The 20,309-nt window shown below is 47.5% G+C and overlaps 1 protein-coding gene across 1 annotated transcript in view; it reads left to right on the forward strand.

Moving 5' to 3' along the window:
• The window catches only part of NPTXR (neuronal pentraxin receptor), a 165,252-nt gene that overhangs the window by 92,690 nt on the left and 52,253 nt on the right, over positions 1-20,309 (forward strand). The window contains exons 2-4 of the mRNA XM_069652957.1: positions 2,497-2,572; positions 11,387-11,545; positions 19,906-20,150. Of these exons, the coding sequence (XP_069509058.1) occupies positions 2,497-2,572; positions 11,387-11,545; positions 19,906-20,150 (480 nt within the window). The remainder of the gene's footprint in view (positions 1-2,496; positions 2,573-11,386; positions 11,546-19,905; positions 20,151-20,309) is intronic.

Genomic DNA, 20,309 nt, shown 5'->3' on the forward strand with positions numbered 1-20,309 from the left:
ATGGTCTCCGCTATGTCTTGTGTTGCCAGTGCATGGGAGCGGGACCGGATGAGCCAATCGTCTAGGTAAGGGTAGACGTGGATTCCATTGCAGCGTAGATGCGCTGCTACCAGGGCCAAGCATTTGGTGAATGCCCTCAGAGCCAATTTCAGGCCGAAGGGTAGGGCCTTGAATTGGTAATACTGCCCCTGGACAACAAAACGCAGGAACGTCTGGTGTTTGCGATCAATGGGGATGTAGAAGTACGCTTTCTTGATTCCCACTGCTGAAAAAGGAATCCCTCCTTCTTCTCTTGTGGCACCAGGTTGAAGAGTTTGGTAGCTCTCGATATCATTGCTTCAAAGGAGCCTATTTCGTCCAAGCAAGAGGCCCTGGCGGGCTCATCAACATCCAGGAGTTACCTATCCATGGGAACGTAGTCGTCAAACTCATTGGTGTGTGTGCTGGTGGTGTCAGAGCCTGTGTCAGTGTCAGTGTGAACTGGTTCTTTTGCCACAGGAAGCAGGGCCCCTATCACTGTCTGAGGGGTAACAGGTGCCTTAGGAGGTGGTGTCAGCTGATGACGAGGAGGCCTTGAAGGACTCTTGTCTGGACCAGACACAGGGGCCGCTGCTGCTGTTATCTCCGCCACCAACGTATACAGGGTAGTTAGGATGTCCACTGACATGTCCCTTGGTGCAGGAGCCGGTCTAACCGGTGCAGGAGGACTAGGAACCGGGTTTGAGCCCCTTGGAGGGCTAAACAGCTGGTAAAGCTTACGGGTCAGTGGCCTCCGGTGAGGCAGAGGCAGAATGGGGTCAAGTTTCTCAAGGTCCTCTTCCTCATCTGAATAAATATCTTCTGGCTGGTCCTCATAACTGGTGTAGATGGTTTGGGCCTTCTGACCTGCGCAGGAAAACCAAAGCCAGAGGCAAGTCTCTCACCAGGTCAGAGCCCCTCAGAAAAGAGGCTACGACAGGAGCAGGCGGATCGAGAATAGGAGCTGTCGTCGACAGGATGGTCGTCGGGACTGTTGACAGGGGACTGGGAGTCAGAGAGATCCTGGGCGTGTTGACCGTTGATGAGGTAAAGATGATGGTCGTTGACAAACTTGTTGCTGCTGAAGAAAGACTGTTTTCTGATTTTGGCAATGGGGTGGTCGTCGATGGGGTGGTTGTCGACGGGGCAACAGTCCTGGTGGACGAGGTTGCCATCAACGCTGCCCCTGTCGACAGCAGAGTCGCCAATGACACAGTTGCTGACAGGTCCTTAGAAGATGTGGTCTTTGATGATCTGTTCTTGAATGGCGTCAGGGATTTCCTTGCGGACAGAGGTAATGCACCAGGCAGTAGGATAACTGTCGACGGGGACCGACCCTTCCTAGAACCTGGTCCTGCAGCCGTGGAGACCGCTGATAAGGACGCCGATGGAGCGTTGAATTTCGCCTTCTTTTGGATCTTTGCAGAAGAAGCATCCTCAAAGGACCTCAACCACTTCTTACTAGAGGGAGTACGCTCATGGGACCTGCCGGTCCTGGAAGAGGCATGACTGCGCCTGGAGGCTACATGAGAGGCCTTCCCTTCCTTGATCCAAGCCACTTACCTTTGTGGTCATCCTTCTTGGTCTCCGATAAAAAGGATGGGCAGATGGAGCATCCATTTGTGTCATGGATGGGGTGCAGGCAATAAAGGCACTTGAGGTTCCGGTCCTCGACAAAGATGTTCTTCAGGCCGCAGCCTTCACAGCCCTGAAGAGGCTTTTCTTCATGCCATCAGCCATGGTAGATGTGTGGAGGTGTAGGCCCAAGCCCTGGCCTATTGGTGCCATGATATTTGCCGACAACGGGTTTCTGCTGCCGCGTGACTGCAAAATTGCAATGTTGCAATATATTTACCATACAAGAAATATTTGCTATTTTCAAATGTGTGGAGCACCCTGGGAGTTTTGGTTCCTGTTGCTATTACTGCTTGTTGAGAGCAGCTTCTTTAAAACTGAGAAAAACACATGTGCAGTCTTAAATGGCTGAAGAGAGAGTATTTGCACCAATAGTTATGCTTTCAATTGAGGACAAAATGATTGAAAAAATAGATTGCACTGCAGCAGTAATTCCATGAGATGCTGAAAATGAATACCTTAAAAAATATTTGCGTGGACTTGGGGGTATTTACGTATTACATTTACGTACTTGTGTGTTGCAAGTTACAACGTTACCAGCTTTTGTTTTTTATTTGAATTAGTTGACAATATTGGGGTAGGGTTGCAGTGCAGAGTTTGTGGTAGGGGAGAACATTTTGGTGTTTCGCCCAGAGCGCCACATTGTCTAGAAACTGCATTGTCAACCACTTAGTCAGGGCTATATGTCATGTTGTGGTGGTTAGTGATGCTTTATTGTAGTTTGTGTTACTTTGTGGCGCTATTTTGAGGTTATTACTAAATATTTTTAACCTGCATAGCAATAAAATCAAGTGTTATGGGACACGGTTCCTTTTCTAACGCCTGCCTTTTCTCCTCCGGCAGCAAGAGATCCAGCAACGTCTGCGGAATGCCACCTCTGCGTCCACAACGGGCACGCCCCTGCTGGGGCGCGACTCCCTACACCCGGGCCCACCCGGATGGGAGGCCCGGGGCCGTAAGCTGGGAGGTGGGGGGTTTGTGCTAAGTCCGGTGGGGCAGTGCCTTTTGGCGCTGCCCCACTTAGCATGCACATGGTGGGGTCGGGCTGCTGGGTCCCTTTACAATGGGAACCCAGACAGCGCGTCTCCAAGACAGGAGGGTGAGGTGAGAGGGGCAGGTGACAACCGGCAGTCGCTGCCCCCTGTCACCTCGCCCTCCATACTTCAAAGGCCCCCCTTCCCATCCTGCGGATGCTGAGCGGGGGCCTTTTGAAGTTCAAAGAAGGGGCCGCCTTGCCCCCAGGCCGAATTTTGCCTTTATCTGGCGGGGGCAAGGTGGCCCTTCTCATGCTTCCTCCCCGTCAGCCACGAACAGCAGCAGGACGGCTGCAGGGAGACTTGAAGCAGGACGACACGAAGCACTGAACGAAGTAGCTCAGCAGACGTTTCTTTGCAGCAGAGAACACAATTTGGATCCGTCATCATAATACCGGCATCAAAGGGATCATGCGGTGCGTGCGTCGGCTCAGCCACGCAGGCATCATCAAAGCAGGCGAAGAACACTGCTGACGGAGGAAATAGGGGAAATTACTGCCATATCTAAGATTGGCAGGCCGATTTCCAGTGACCAGGCAGCGCTCTAGTAAAAGTTTCCAAAGGAGACGGGAGAAGAGATCGGCCGAGTGCGGCGCATTAACAGATGGCATTCCTGACTTTGGCACTGGGTTTCTATGCATGCAGCAGTCACATTGCAGTGTCGTCATCATTCAGCATACTAATAGCAGTAAGGAGGCATTTGGCCCTTGTGTCTGCATGGAAAAGTGCTCTGGAAAGTCCGTTTTGGCAAAGCTGGAATTTAAGATCACAGGAAGGCCACGTCTGGTGAAGATTGCTGCTGCCCAGTGTGAGGCACTCTGAGGGCACAACCGGTCACACGCATGACACGGACCGCAGCCGAGGCATCTCCCACTGGATGGTAATCACTTTACATACATGGAAGCGAGCGGTAGGGCGGAATTCTCACCAGCCCCTCCAGCACCACTGAAAGCCTGCCAGCAGCGCAGGACAACCCACAGGGAACGCTGCTCGAACAATTATAGAATCGGGCAGCCCGCGGACAGAGCAGAAGCTATAAAGGCACCTGGTTGGAAGCAGGTCGACGCAGAGCACCCTCGAGGGGTCGGGGGGAGAGGAGCTGCATGGACAAATCCTCTTTACCTTAAGCAGGCCACACCATCACAGGGCAAGCACACAGGGGAGCAACCGGGGCCATTTTCTTTCACAAACCACGGTACCGGCAGGCGTTAATGAGAACCCCTACAGTGCGCAACGCTGCGAGAGCCGCAAATCTGTGTAAGCAGGAAGATACAGAGCAAGAAACTTACCTAACACAGGTAACTGAAAGGAGAATAAAAGGTGCCATACAGCATTTTTGGCGCACACAGGAGCAAGGCACGCCGAGTGGGCAACACATGAACCACCTATTACAAACCAGCACACAGAGGCCCAAAGAGGAAAGGGATGGCTGACGCTTTATCCCTGGGCCAAAGCAGCAGAAGCTGTCCATGGCATGGATCTGGTGCAGGAAAGAATGGCGGAGCTCGCATCAACCAGTTTCAATGCTGACAACGCAGGCGCACTAGGTGATGAAGATGTCGGCGATGATGAGCCAGCAGGAATGGAGCAGCCGACCAGGAAGAAGCAGCGCCTCGATGTCCGCAGCATGCCCGCCTCTTCAGAAACCCACCCCGACACCAAAAGAAAAGCAAAATCAGGTACTGTGAAAAGCAATGTTTTGGGGCCAATGCTAGAACCATTTTTTAAATGGCACAAGGATGGGGGTGCTGTAAGAAAGAAGAGACACAGGGATGACTCGAGCAGCTCCAGCAGCAAGAGTGACAGCACGGATACAGAGTCTGATTCTGGGGGCGAGGATGTCCAGGGCCACCTTAAAGCGTGGGTTGGGCCTAGCAATGATGTTGTGTTCCCAAGCCCAGAAATGACTAAATATGGGAGGCGCACAGCCGGCAAAAGCGTGAATAGAAGTTTAAAAAAGACTATTGCATGGCACATTGAGAGCAAAAGTAAGAGAAAGATTTGGAAGAAGCCATTTATTGATATGTTTTGCCTATTGGAATAAGAAGAATTAGGTTTTGGTATTTAAAAAAAAAAGATAAGAAAGAAGAAGAGAAAGATAGGGCGAAGAGGCCTACTTTGGAAAAGAATATCCAGAAATGGGAGGCCTCTTTTCAAATCCTGTCAACAATCATTTTAGAAAAATTCCCAGAAGAGGGCACTGCACTGATTGCCTATCACCACAGAATTTTGGAGATTCACAATACCTTTTGGGGGGAATCATGGCTGAACTACGATAGAGAGTTCAGGAAGGAGATGCAGAAATTCCCTGATCTGGGCTGGGAGGAGGAAGAGCCCAAACTGTATATTTTCCATGTATTAAATGAAATCTCGGCTAGGAGCGCGCAGAGAAATAAAGACCATGAGCATCAGTATAACAGAAGAGGTAGAAATAGGCAGCATAACCAGCGCAGGCACCAGCAAGACAGTGCACAGGCCAACAAAAACAAACCCCCTGTTTCGAAGATCGCCCCCAGGGGGGCAAAACCAAGGGCAGTTGGCCAACCGCAGCACCGGTGGGGCCAAAGGGAGCACCCCGGGGACCTGCTTGTATTTCAATAGAGGGTCCTGCAACAAGGGCTCTGAGTGCAGATACAAGCACCTATGCAGCACATTCAATGGAGGCCACAGCAGCAACAACTGCACAAAAGCCTCTCCCTCCAGGCCCAGCCCAAAAGTCTCAGAGGGTAAAACATGTACTAGTAATAAAATGGGAGCCTCACCAACAGAAATTGACCAACTAATAAAAATGTTAGAGAACTAGCCTGACCCTGCAGCTAGATAATTCTTGGGTCAGGGCTTCAAAGATGAGTTTCAGATCCCATTCAAGGGCCAGGGATCTCCCACTATACCCAAAACCAAAAATCTGCTTCTTCCCCAGCCAACATAATAAGAGAATAAAGTGGTAAAGAGCCAAACCTAGGGAGGATTGAGGGTCCATTCCAACTCCCTCCTTTCATTGAGTTTTTATGCTTCCCCCTGGCCATTGTGCCCAAAAAACAGCAGGTGGAGTTAGGACGATCTACCATTTATCTCACTCACCCGGAAGCTCTTTCAATGTTGGCATCCTTGCCACTGAGGCTACTGTCTCTTACAGCGGCGTGCAGGATGCGGTTGACCTAGTAAAACTGTCAGGTAGACACGCTCTCATGGCGAAAGCCGACACAAGGTCAGCATTCAGGCTGCCGCCTGTGCACAAGAACACCTACCAGTGGCCGCGTTTCCATTTTTTGACAACATATTCTGTTTTGATAAACGCCCCCCCCCCTCCCCCAATGGGCTGCGCCATCGCATGTGCCTACTTTGAACAGTTCAGTTCTTTCCTACAAAGGGTACTCCAACAGGCCACGCCTAGAGCCAGAACGGTACACTATCTAGATGATTTCTTCTTCACTGGCCCAGCAGGGTCTCCCATAGGCAGCGCATCCATTAAGTTACTCAGTGAAACCAGGCAGGCATTAGGGGTTCCACTGGCGCCTGAGAAGACGGTAGGACCCTCCACCACCCTGCCATTCTTAGGCATAGAGATTGACTCTTCCAAGAGGGAATGCTGCCTACCCATAGACAAAATAGAGGACCTTCTAAAGACAATAAGGTTGATGACAGGCAGGGAATAGGCGACGCTGCGGGAAATACAGTCCCTTGCTGGGAAGCTCAATTTTGCTACCAGAATCATGTTCCTAGGCCGGATCTTTAACAAGAACGTGGAACTAAAAATGAGGGTGGGTTACTAAGCCACACCACCACATCAGATTGGGCAAAGAAATAACACTAGACATGGCCATATGGGAAGCATTTCTTAACAATTTTAATGGCCAGGTGATATGGCGCAAAACCATGAATGGAGCAGACAAAAGGTCCTTGTTCACAGATGCGGCTGGCAGCAAATGATTTGGGGTATGTTTTGGTAACAAATGGTGCGCTGAGCACTGGCCTCCCTGCTGGCAGAGGGGGGGCTGGTTCAGGAACATCACACTGCTAGAGATATTCCCCATAATGGATGGCACTCTATTTAAAGGGGGACTTGTTGGCCAGCACAGAACTGGTCACACGGTCAGACAACATGGCGGTTGTACACATGTTAAACAAGGGTGCTGCCTCCTGCCCTCTGGTGCTAAAAGTGTTGAGAGAAATGACAAAAAGTCACCCTGGAAAATAACATGGTAATAATTGGGCGGCACATTGCAGGCAAAGATAATAAGGCCGCTGACGCTCTGTCCCGTTTTTCAGTTCTCCACTTGCAAGGCACTAAACCCACAGGCAGAAGCCAGGAGGACAGCAGTTCCAGAAGAGGTTTGGGCCACCATGGACAAATCCAAGGCAACCCCCGCCAGCCAGCTCTCCCATCTGGCAGCAGTTTCATATTACACTAGATTAGCGGTGGCACCCGACCCCACCCACGGCGCACTAACCAGATATGCTCTCAACGGTTGGTCCAAAATGGAAGGGGTCAAGACAGACACCAGGCGCCCCCTCAATTTTGCTAAATTACAAAATTCTGCTAGACACCCTCCCTGCAGTATGCAACAATGCCTACGAGAGCTCACTATTTAGAGCTGCCTTCACACTCAACTACTCTGGGGCGTTCAGGATCAGCGAGATAGCCTCCAAAAACACAGGATCAGAGGTAGGGCTGTGAAACTGCGTAGGCCCAAAACTGACCAATTAGGAAAAGGGAGGATCATCAACCTGTACCGCATTGAGGAAACAGAATATTGCCCTATCTGCAGCACCAGGGCCTTCACGAACAAGCGCCCCAGCCGGGGGGGGGGGCAATTATTCACACACAAAATTCGGTCTGCCCTCAGTAGATTCCAGGTGAGGTCTGTCCTCAGGAAGACTATAATAGCTATAGGATGGAATCCTACTGAGTTTGGATCCCACTCCTTCAGGAAAGGAGCAGCCACTTCAGCCTGGATGGGGGGGTTGCAAGAGAAAGCCATAAAAGGGAGTGGGGGTTGGAATCGGGGGCTTACAAAAGATACATCAGGAAATACTTGATTTAATATTATCTGCCTCCCTCCCCACCCCCCGATTATCTCCTCATCATCCACCCATTTCGGGGGCAATGACTTGCCTTAGCTGGGCAGGACGTTTTTCTGGCTTAAATCGGCACCTCCCTCAGATCCCTGGCACGCATGCTAAGACTTCGAACAGAAGTGAAGAGGTCAGAAATCATCCCTCGCCAACAGTGGCATGAGGCAGAGTGCAGCAAAGCCATGGAGATTTCTAAGCGCAAACTGAACAAAGCCGTGGCCAATTTCTGCCTTTTTTATCAGGCCTCAAATTTATTAAACATGGGATCTCGGTACACAACCAGGCCATGTTCTGCAATGACAGGGTTCACCTGTCCATTGAAGGTATGGACATTTCACCAGGAATATTTTCTGGTCCCTGGCAGCCAGAGGCTGTACTTAATTCATAAGCTCTTATTTTGGGGGGACCTGGGAGACGCCGGTCAGCATCCCCTCAGGGTGGCGGCGGGGATCAGCCTCGAGCGGGCCCCTAATTGGGATTAGGGCCCCCCCGCTCACCTGTTCCCTCTGTCCCCAAAATATAGTATTGTTATCCTTATGTGATGTTATGGCTGGTTTTTCTTTTGCACCATGGCTTGTACTAAAATAAAGCTTGTGGCCAAAGTTTTTTCCACCTCACATCATGGTCGTCAGTCTCCTCATTTCTGCAACTGACATTCCGTATTGCCTGTCTTGTCACACTTGTCATCCATCCGTGTCACCCGCATGCCACTCCCCAGCACAAAAACACTTCCAGGCTTATACACCCGGGCCCACCCGGATGGGAGGCCCGGGGCCGTAAGCTGGGAGGTGGGGGGTTTGTGCTAAGTCCGGTGGGGCAGTGCCTTTTGGCGCTGCCCCACTTAGCATGCACATGGTGGGGTCGGGCTGCTGGGTCCCTTTACAATGGGAACCCAGACAGCGCGTCTCCAAGACAGGAGGGTGAGGTGAGAGGGGCAGGTGACAACCGGCAGTCGCTGCCCCCTGTCACCTCGCCCTCCATACTTCAAAGGCCCCCCTTCCCATCCTGCGGATGCTGAGCGGGGGCCTTTTGAAGTTCAAAGAAGGGGCCGCCTTGCCCCCAGGCCGAATTTTGCCTTTATCTGGCGGGGGCAAGGTGGCCCTTCTCATGCTTCCTCCCCGTCAGCCACGAACAGCAGCAGGACGGCTGCAGGTCTAAAAAACCATCCCTCCCACCCTACAAATAACCGTAAGGAAAAGCTATAGCGAGGGCCAGGTAGAAAATGGAACACAATCATAGCATTAGGGGAGGCTAAAACGCCTCACTTCAAAAAATAATCATAAAAATTAAACTCCAAGAAGGGCCTTCTTAAAATACCGGGGGGTCTTTTTGTCTATTAGTTAATATTCCAGGAAAATACAGTTATAGAAGACCCAGGCGCTCAGAATCCACCAGAGAACATCAATACAGATGGGAGCCCTAGGGGTATAACAAAAGTGAAAAGGAGAGAGGAACTTGAGCAGAAACATGTACTAGTAAGCCTCAAGTATCCACCTCCATGCATGCAGAAGGGGGGGTCTCACCACAAGTGGATCAGGAGCAGGGTAAGTTCCTAGTAAGGCTCCGGAACCCACCCCCTCACAATTTTGTTTATGCAAGATAAGCGCACTGGGGTACGCAAGTGGATCGTGGGCGGGGGAAGTTCCCAGCTAAGCCCTTAGAACCCACCCCAGCAGCAAATTAGTACAACACAAGCACTGAAGGGGTCTCACAACACAAGTGGATCGGGAGCAAGGTACATTCTAGTAAGGCTCTCCTTTTGAACCCATTCCAGCTGTAAAAACAGGCAGCCTTAAGCGCTGAGGGGGTCTCACAACGCAAGTGGATCAGGAGCAGGGTAAAAACCTAGTAAGGCTCGTTGAACCCACCCCGGCTGTAAAAACAAGCAGCTTCAAGCGCTGAGGGGGTTTCATAATGCAAGTGGATCGGGAGCTGGGTAAAAACCCAGTAAGGCTCTTTGAACCCACCCCTGCTGTAAAAACAAGCAGTGCTAAGCGCTGAGGGGGTCTCACAAGGCAAGTGGATCGGGAGCAGGGTAAAAACCTAGTAAGGCTCTTTGAACCCACCCCGGCTGTAAAAACAAGCAGCTTCAAGTGCTGAGGGGGTTTCATAATGCAAGTGGATCGGGAGCTGGGTAAAAACCCAGTAAGGCTCTTTGAACCCACCCCTGCTGTTAAAAACAAGCAGCGCTAAGCGCTGAGGGGGTCTCACAAGGCAAGTGGATCGGGAGCTGGGTAAAAACCTAGTAAGGCTCTTTGAACCCACCCCGGCTGTAAAAACAAGCAGCTTTAAGCGCTGAGGGGTCTCACAATACAAGTGGATTGGGAGCAGGGAAAAAACCCAGTAAGGCTCTTTAAACCCACCCCGGCTGTAAAAACAAGCAGCTTTAAGCGCTGAGGGGTCTCACAATGCAAGTGGATTGGGAGCAGGGAAAAAACCCAGTAAGGCTCTTTAAACCCACCCCGGCTGTAAAAACAAGCAGCGCTAAGCGCTGAGGGGGTCTCACAAGGCAAGTGGATCGGGAGCAGGGTAAAAACCTAGTAAGGCTCTTTGAACCCACCCCGGCTGTAAAAACAAGCAGCTTTAAGCTCTGAGGGGTCTCACAATGCAAGTGGATTGGGAGCAGGGAAAAAACCCAGTAAGGCTCTTTAAACCCACCCCGGCTGTAAAAACAAGCAGCTTTAAGCGCTGAGGGGTCTCACAATGCAAGTGGATTGGGAGCAGGGAAAAAACCCAGTAAGGCTCTTTAAACCCACCCCGGCTGTAAAACAAGCAGCCTGATGCGCAGAAGGGGTCTCGTAGCACAAGTGGATCTGGAGCAGGGAAGACCCTAGTAAGGCTCCTAGAACCCACCCCCGAGGAAACAACTAGCCCGCAAACGGAGCGTGGGGGCTTCAAAAACTCAAGTGGATCATGTGTGGAGAAAGTGCCAAATTCATCTCCAAAGAGTGGACCAAGAGGCTAAAACGCCTCCATCCGTGGAAAAGTACAAAACACATGACCAAAAAATCAAAATGGCTCCAAGAACACATCCCCGCGGAGGATAAGGTGAATGGCTTCACAATGCGGGGTTTTGTTTTATCAAGAAATACGGATCAAGAGCCATAACTTCAGCGAAAATCACCCTGTGAGCAAGAGAGGGCGCAAGTGCTAAACCTGGTCAGGTTGGACATCAGTAAAAGGCACACAAGCGCACACCTACCCACCTCACTTGGAAAGGACAAGAGAAAGCAGGATGAACCTGCTCCAAAGACAAGCAATTATGAACATGTCACAGCTCACACGCTGTGGCCAAACAATTGTCACAAGCTTTCATATGAATGGCGGCGGGGATCAGCCTCGAGCGGGCCCCTAATTGGGATTAGGGCCCCCCCGCTCACCTGTTCCCTCTGTCCCCAAAATATAGTATTGTTATCCTTATGTGATGTTATGGCTGGTTTTTCTTTTGCACCATGGCTTGTACTAAAATAAAGCTTGTGGCCAAAGTTTTTTCCACCTCACATCATGGTCGTCAGTCTCCTCATTTCTGCAACTGACATTCCGTATTGCCTGTCTTGTCACACTTGTCATCCATCCGTGTCACCCGCATGCCACTCCCCAGCACAAAAACACTTCCAGGCTTATGCACGCCCGCCTCGAGGAACTGGAAGGGCAGCTGCTGGCCAAGCTTCTAGAGCTGGAGAAGGACCGGCCCGCTGCATCTGCGCACGATGACAAGCAGCGGGTGGATGTGGAGAAGGAGTTGACCGCCCTTCAGAGCCGCATCGCGGAACTGGAGCAAGGTGAGAGGCTAACAAGCTATGTGCAGGGTTCTGCGGCAGTACAGTTCGTCGAAGGAGAAGTTGCCCAGTTTTTTTTACACCGGATTTGGCTGCATATATATGTGGGGGTGGTTTAGGGGAACAAATCAATGTAGGGAGTTTAAGGGGGAGTGGGGCTGTGGGCGGTCTCCCATATATGCGTCAAAAACAACCAGTCCAAATTAATTTGATGAATATTCTTCTTCGAGGACATGTATCCGAGCCAATCACTCTAAAGCTATGTGCACAAACGCACAAAGGAGCAGCAGGATGGGCGGGATACCCAGTGTGTTATCTGTGAAGGAAGGGGGCATTGGAGGGGTACAGGCAGTAGGGGTGTGTGTGATTACTACAGTGAAGGAAGGTGGGGGAAATTTGCCTTAAATTCGGCTTTCTGTTAAGTTGGGTCCCTGGCCAATAATGACTCTGACATCTTTGGCAGTATAGACAACTTCTTTACTCTGTTCCGGGTACATCAGTCCAGTACATCAAGTCAGGTAAGTATAAGGGACAAGAAACATCCACCAGCATCCTCACTCAGTGATCACATCCTCTCAACTGACATCCATGGAACCCCCTCATCACACAACATTCTCTCACTCTGCATTCCACATCAAACACTCACAGCATTCCAGCCATATACAACAGGTGCAGGTAAAGCTAGAAATAACACTTTCCTTGCAGAGCAGATTGCATCCCGATTTTGCTGTTTTTGGGCAACATTTCTTTTTGGTCCCTTCTTGCTTCAGGGCACATGAACATTACGCCCAATCAAGGCGATAAACAATGTCGGAGAAGCCTAGCTAGTTGGAGGAAATATTCATGCGCCCGAAACTAAAAACATGCACAATTTCGTATACCTAAAAAGGCATTAATTTTGCCCATTTAAAAATGACAAAGGTCGAGTTCACCAAAATTCCGATTCTTCCATGACGCAAAGTTCGGCCTTTAGTTGCAGGTGAGGGCGTTGTGCACAGTGAATGTGAGTGCCTGCTGACCTATTGTCGCCTTTGGGAAAGTTAAGTACAGCTCTAACAGTGTCACCTGTTGGCCATGCCTGGTAATGCTGCCGATGAATTGCACCACATGAGAGGAAGGACCAGTGACACACACACACACTATGAGCAGGGATTGGAAAGTGCTGAAGGTCACTGACACGCTCTAGCTGAAACTAGAAGGGAAGCTGAAATAACTGAAACCCTCGGAGCGGAGCACCTGCTCCTGTTCAGCTTGCCGTAATTAGAGAGCTCCTTGCGACGCCTTCTGGCAGAATTACGTACTGCACTTTAGGAAAAATGTGTGCAAAACAAAGAAACACGTTTAGCCCCTCATTTAACGCTTTCAGCTTGATATAATGTTACACCTCTCCTCTTCTTTATCGCCAAGTAGTTAAAAATAGTGCTCCCCGTTGGCGAAATTCTCGATCAAAAGCTACACCGGCTCGTTCTCATTTATTAAAACCACACTTTTCCGTGTGTCTGAAATTTATTTCTCAAACCCCTTGCGCCCAAACCACGTCGCGTTACTGCACATAACAAAATGAGGAACGCCTCCCCCCGCCCCCCACCCCCTTGCCTCCCCAAGACGCGGCTATGTCCCTGGTTGAGCGACCCTGTATACAGAGGAAGAGGAATGTTAGTTTTCATAATGCAGAGAAATAGTCAATCTATACCAATGACCAAGAGGGGGAGCGGAAGCCTTCTTATTCCAGGTCCAAAGGGAATAAAGAGGGACTTGAGCAAGTTGAAGGGAGCCAGTGCGGCGGAGGTAAATGCTGTCAGCTGTAGCCACACCAACAAATCGCAGAACACACCTGATTCACAGCTCAGCATTGGGGGGAAAACAAGCACGCACAATGTCCTGGCTGAAGTGGAAATCAGGCCCCACCTCGGGGCCAAACGAGAGGGCGCTCTGAAGCGCTAACCCGCGAGGACGAGCTGAATACAGCGATTAGTGCAGAGCGGAGATAATGGACACAAGGAAGACTAGATGCTCAAAGGGGTTTGTCTTTGGAATTTGAGGACAAAGGCCAATCTCAGGGTGGAATAGGTGATAGGTCAAAACCGTGGAGAAGACGCTTGGTGTGAACTTCTAAGCAATCTGTGCCCACATACAGGGCCATTTTAAGCTTTTTTGGGGCCCTGGGCATGGACATCTTTGGGGCCCCCATCAATCAAACCAAAAGAATTAAGTGATCAAGTATATCTGGTGGCAACCCCCCACACCGTGAGCAAAAACCATAGGTAACATGCCACCTCGCAGCATTCAAAATAAGCATGTTTACTCCCTTTAAGTCCCCTTACCCTCTTCATTCTTGCTCTAATCAGAATGATAAACAAGTAGCATTTGAAGGCCAACATTAGCAATCTACGAAGAGGTTACCTCTCTTCTAGTATTGAAACAGGATACTTTTTATCAATATCATCTAGGAAGGTACGCAGCCTGTAGTATTAATGCAGTGCTGTATGTAAAAGGTACATGTAACCCAGAATAGGCAGAGAGCACACATTAGCTGACTCAGAGAATGCAAAAGTGCTCAAGCATGGATAGAGTAGACCAATTGTAAGGAAGGAGAAAGCTACACATACCGTAGCATGGATAGTGGAGGCAGATTAGAAGCTACCAGGAAGATGCCTCTATCCAGACAGACTGAGATTAGAAGTGGGACATGGATGTCAAATAGCGTTGCCATTAGAGCTCAGGGGAACAAGTGCCTGTGGTGTGCAGTTTATCAACAATGCTCACTGTTATAGTGGAAGCAAACCTATAGCCAGTGAAACCATGAGTGAGGCTTTTATGAAGATCATACCCTGAGAAGGAAATCACACTGAGGGTCTGACAATTTTGAAAGGTTTAGGGACTGGCAACACTGAGAGGTTAGGCAATACAAGATTAAATGAGATGCCCAGGATCACATGTTGCTTTACGGGGTGAAGCTGGGATTTGTGCCAACTCTGCAATTTCTGCATTTGAACACTTTCTTTTCCAGATCCCACCATGTACTAAAACAATCTAATTTTATAAAACTGACTTGCAAAGTACATAAATTACATTTCCAAACCTGACCATTTTTAAAACCAAAATATCACAGAAGGGTGTTACGCAAAAATGGGAATGATTCTAGCTACATTCTCTCCATCATCAAGGGAAGTATATAAGTACCAGCATACCAATCAATGTGATATAACAGATTTAATCTAGGTATATATTTTGTACTTTTAAGCTTTAAATACTTCCAAAACAATGGTTTGTGAAATTGTCATTCATAAACGTGCAGAAAAACCTTTGACTTTTAAAGAAAAAGCAAAAAGTTTTTGTCAAACGAACAGACCTTAAAATATGCTTGCCCAATGCCTACAACATCTGGTCCACTCTCTCCTGTCTACCACCCCTTCTTCTCAAATGGCCTACATAAGAAGAAAGATCAAGTAATGAGCTAAAGAATGCCACCAGCATGCAAGAAGGCAAACCTCACAGAAGACAGCACAGTAATGCAAGAGATATATGATTTGACCAGGATCACTGTATCGTCTGCTGGCAAAGCCAGGATACAAGCATGAATGCTTTGGTCCTACAGTCTTTTATTCACCCTTTGGACTAATAGTTTATGCTTATCTTTGGAGGGGATTGCCTAGGTTTTAGAACGCCCCATCTGAACAAACCAATTTCTAGACCATCACCATAGGAATGACATGTCAGTTTTTATAGCAACCCCTATCTGGTGCATGAGCATTGCTGATAATAGCACCTCTTATGTTGCAAAACCAAGTACATATGCAGGTAGGTTTATAAACCAGACATAGGAAAGGTTCAGCCAGCCTTGCTGGATTGTGCTCTTCTAATCTTTCATAGGAACACATATCTCTGCAATGCGTGCTTATCACACTGAGCTAACGTCTGAACCATTGTGGCACTCAATTTATCAATATGGATTTCAACTTTGGCTATTGCACATGAACAAAATTCCCACAAGAAGGAAAGAATGCTACAGAAGTTGTGCCGTATGAAACACACAAACTTTGTATTTCACATTGAACATAGAAAGCATTACATGATTAATTGATCAAGGCAGAATGTACTTGTCAAAACAGACAGAAAATAGCTTTAGCGCCTCGGCAGCATGCCATAAAGTCTCCTGGCGTGTGCTATTTAAGCCTGGTGAACAATGGAATCTTACTTTAGATCAGTCAGCCTTGTGGGGGCCCCCTCCAAGGTGGGGGCCCTGGGCAAGTGCCCCTTTCGCCCTCCCATAAAGACGTCTCTGCCAGCATAGGCCTCACAGAATGTTTGCATAGCATAGCAAGCAGTTCAAACCTAAAGGTGAAAAAAGTCCCATCCAAACCAAGCCCTCAAAAAATCCAAAATCTGTAGGGGCTTTCAGAAGAGAAGCAAGAGAACTCTGGAACCATACCACGAACAGAATGTGTTCCAGTGCTGGCAGGCACATCATTTCGCCAAAATACCAGAGGTAGAGGAAATAACATCAGAGAAAGTGTTGGCATGTATGCTTCCACTGTGGCATCACCACAGGAAGTGACATCACTGATGTAAAGGGCTATTTTAGTTACCAACAATACAAACAAATAGGATTCTACCTTAAACGATCAGGGGTGTAGCCATGATAAGATATGATGATAAATCCCTTACATTTACTGTCAAATAAGCCATTGGTCCAATATGTTATTTTATTTGAATAACTGATTGATGACTGATTTATGATCTTTGGGCAAGCTGACCTATGAACATATGCATATAACTACATTAGGGTGAAGTGGTCTTTTGAATTTTGAAAAATACTATAAGAACTTTTGGACATTAAATGTAAGGGATATATCAGGAGACTTATGTAGTCTGGGAAATTTGATGCATGAACACATGTATACTGCGTGCAACATACATTGTTTTATTAATGCTGCATAATATGTTGTTTGCAACCGAATAAGTGAATTACGGATTATAAATTACGGTTGAATTGATGTACAAGCATAAGTATATAAAAATCAAATCTAAATATTCAGAATAAAATTACACTACATGACAAAATCAACTATGTTCCATATATAATTTATGGCATAATATACCTGACTGTACATGTATAAAACCCATACACATACTTTGAATTTGTGGCATTGGGCATAACAACTACTCGTGCGCACACAGCAATTCCAATCAAATAGTGCGAGACGTCTTGGCACATGTAATATTGTATTTTGCCCATATCTTTGCTGTATTACCTGTAGATTGCTGAATTCAATACCAGTGAGAAGGTTATGGGGGAAATCACTTGCTACAGGGTTGTGCATGTGACAGGAAGGCCAGGGTTCCAATCCCGGTAAGATAACATATGGGGTTAATGTGTCTTCTGCCAAGATCCACACATAGCCTGCAGGAAATGATTTTAAATCCTAGAAACCAGTTCATAGGGTAATGTACTTGCTGCTCTTGTTCTGCATGTACTCGGTTAATCACAGTTTAACTCATTCAGGACTAACTTAAACGTTCATCCCTCCAAGATGGATAATATACTATGCACATTTTTTTAAATGGGGCACTTGCTACACCCTGCTACTTTAGGATTTGGATATACCAAAGATTGAGCACTTTACAAAAAAACACAGGTCAATAAAATGTTTTATACCCAAAATTACCTTTTTAACTTTCTGAAATTGTGCGCAGGAATGTGTCTCCAACAACAGAAACAGAATGCCCCAACTATTGGAGAGTTGAAATGATTGACATTTTGGAGTGTGATAGAGGACATGTTTTAATTAACACATCTAATGCATTGGTCATAATGCTTTAAAAAAAAATGAAATAAAGAAGTAAAGTGCACACATTATTAGTCTGAAAATCAGAACTGCCCCTCAGATAGAGGTCTGAAGTAACGAGGCCATCTGATCAGAGTTGGTGGGTTGAGCCTGTGAATAGTTGCCGGCAGGGTCGGCACGCCACTGACAGTTATATCACCATTTGCAAGTCTGTGAATGGGGCTACATTGTTGAAAAGCTTCTGTTCCTCCTGTATGGTGAGAAACCGCCCAAATGTAAAATGATGGTGTATTCCTTCATTTTGATTCAGTGTAAAAACACTAATTCCAGACAAAGCAGACATCCTTTTGGTTTACTTATAACGCGTAGCAATCCATGGTTACCAACTACTTATGACAAGAAAAAAGGAAAACTGGAATGTTTAGAAAAATAAGCAGGTAATAATCGATAAGCTAAATGTACATGAATCGTGACGGGTAAAGTAAGTTTCACATATATTCAGGTCTCGCCGAATAATAGTGTGCTGTGTTCGTATGTAAGTGTATTAATGCTGAAATCCATCCCAAGGAGAACCAACATTCCAACTGGCTATTTCATAAGGGCACTCCCTCCATCATTCACTATATTCATTATTAGCTTTAGAACGAGAGAGGGTGAGTGTGAGAGAGAGGGAGAGAGGGAGAGAGAGAGGGGGGGGATGTTTCTACATACCTTGCTTTCCCTTGCTATCTCCTCTGCACAAAACCAACGTTTACCTTGACTGCTCCACTCTTGGACTAGTCTTATGTATTAAGATTGCCTTGGCAGTGTTAGAAGAACAATCCGTTGAATATCTGCAGCACTTTAAATGGCTGCAACAGATATATTATGCCAACAACTCCACCAGGATTGCCTGAGCATGCTCTCGAGCCCCTCACACATCCAACACGGCTCAATATTTAATTTGTAGACCCCCCAAACTGCCTAGGAACCAAATTACTTATGCTATCTCACCACAGATAACGGTTCTCCAACTTTCTCCAAAAGCCAATCAATATAAAATGGCCTAACACACACCTATACTTACACAAAACACTTCCCTTTACCCAAATATCCTTCTCTTCCCAATTTCCGTTCTTGTATTCCTCAGTTTTGCTCACTATTCCTCAAGCAGACTAAGGTCTGGAGCGTCACGGCCGGGGCACAATGTGCCACGTACAAAGATCAGGTGCTCAAACTACTATGGTGGTGATTTGAAGCAGTATAAAAGTAAAGTAACATACCATAACATTGGCACCAATGTATTTGACATGAGATTGCTAAGGGAGCTTTAATGTAAGCTGGATACATGAATGTCAATACTTACTTTTCCTATGTCTCCCTCCTCTCACTTTTAAAATTATAGGAATACATTAAATTAGAAAGCGTTTTTTACACCTCTTTTTCACTTTGGACCATGGGGAGAACGCAGTGCATATCACCTCAACGCTTCGTATGCAACAGCACTCAGCCATCGCTTAAGTGCTAATGCTGGTAATTACTGTTAATGTACCAATATTTCAGCAACAGATCAAGAAATGGAGCATCCATCAGATACAAATATTCCCCTTGCTGTTGCCTGGCTAATTTCTTTGTACTCGCATAGAACTCGGAAGTTCTTTTGTGAGTTAATGCTTCTTTATGAAGCAGCACAGGGGTCTGCTGGCTTCCAAAAGCTGCAGCCAAGTTTGCCCTAGCTTGTGCCAGTCCGGACCCCCTAGAAGGCAGCAGAGCCTCTCCTGGGCAGCGTACGCTCCTGCTCCACCTCCCCCACTCCTAATCAGTGGCCCCATTGGGAAGCTATACATTCTCACCCGAGGAAAGAGTGGAGCCAAGTTCGAATTAACCAATGGAATTGTTCCTCTCCAAGAGCCCCTTCCTTGCCAAGAAGCCTCTGTTTTGCACTCACAAAATCCTAACCTCTGACAAGTTATACAATGCCTGGATAGAAAGGACTACAAGTAAACGAAGACACAAGGTACCATTAACTTCTGAAGCCTAAGAAGATTTATATAGAAACTCACTTACAAAAGAGAATTCCTCCCCACTTTGAGCGATCAGTGATTCTCAAACCCTAACACAAGCTGCCAGACTCCTAGAAACACCCTCAATATGTGTTCAATGTTTGTATTATTTTGCCTATTAGTGGCTAATTTAGCATCCATATCAAGACTCTTAGAAACAACTCCAGAGATTTTGTTCATCCAATCCTAATGTTTTGCAAATAATAGGAGTTGTATTGTAGCTACTTTGCCGGCATAGTTTATGTGTGCTTAGCATTAACATATTTCTGTTTAAATACTCTACCCGCGGCTCTGATGTCTGTACATCAAGCTTTCTTGAGAAAATATCTGGCAAATATCTAATGCTTTGTAAAGAGCCTTTATGAACCGCGCAGTGAGATGCACAGAAAATTACTTTGTAGCGGTACCAGGGAAAAGTAGAAGAAAGTGTCGGGTTGCTGCAGAGACACACGCTTCCTGCACGCTGTTGGCAATGGGATGGTGAAGCTGAAGCGAGTAGACTGTAATAGCTGTAATTTCCACTCTTTTGTAGGTGCACCAACGTTCACGCAGCCTGATGGCTTCAAAGTTGCCTTTCCCGTGCGCACCAATTACATGTATGCCCGAATCAAGAAGAGTTTGCCTGAGATGTATGCCTTCACCTTCTGCCTCTGGCTGAAGTCCAAGGGTGCCACCGGGGCAGGCACCCCTTTCTCCTATTCTGTTCCTGGCCAACCCAACGAGATTGTGCTCATCGAGTGGGGCCCTAATCCCATGGAGCTGATCATCAACGACAAGGTGAGTGAGGCCTGGAGCTTCAGTGGGCACTGCAGAGCAGGACCAAGGTGCATCATCACGGGTGGGTGTGTGATCCTCAGTGCAGAAATAACACTGGTTGATGCTGCAGGGTAGAAGTGAGGCACACTGAAAAAGTCGTGTGCAGGTCCCAGTACAAGG

The sequence above is a fragment of the Ambystoma mexicanum genome, chromosome 3q, assembly GCF_040938575.1.
Source record: "Ambystoma mexicanum isolate Mex_15411 chromosome 3q, UKY_AmexF1_1, whole genome shotgun sequence".
NCBI classification, from domain to species: Eukaryota; Metazoa; Chordata; class Amphibia; order Caudata; family Ambystomatidae; genus Ambystoma; species Ambystoma mexicanum.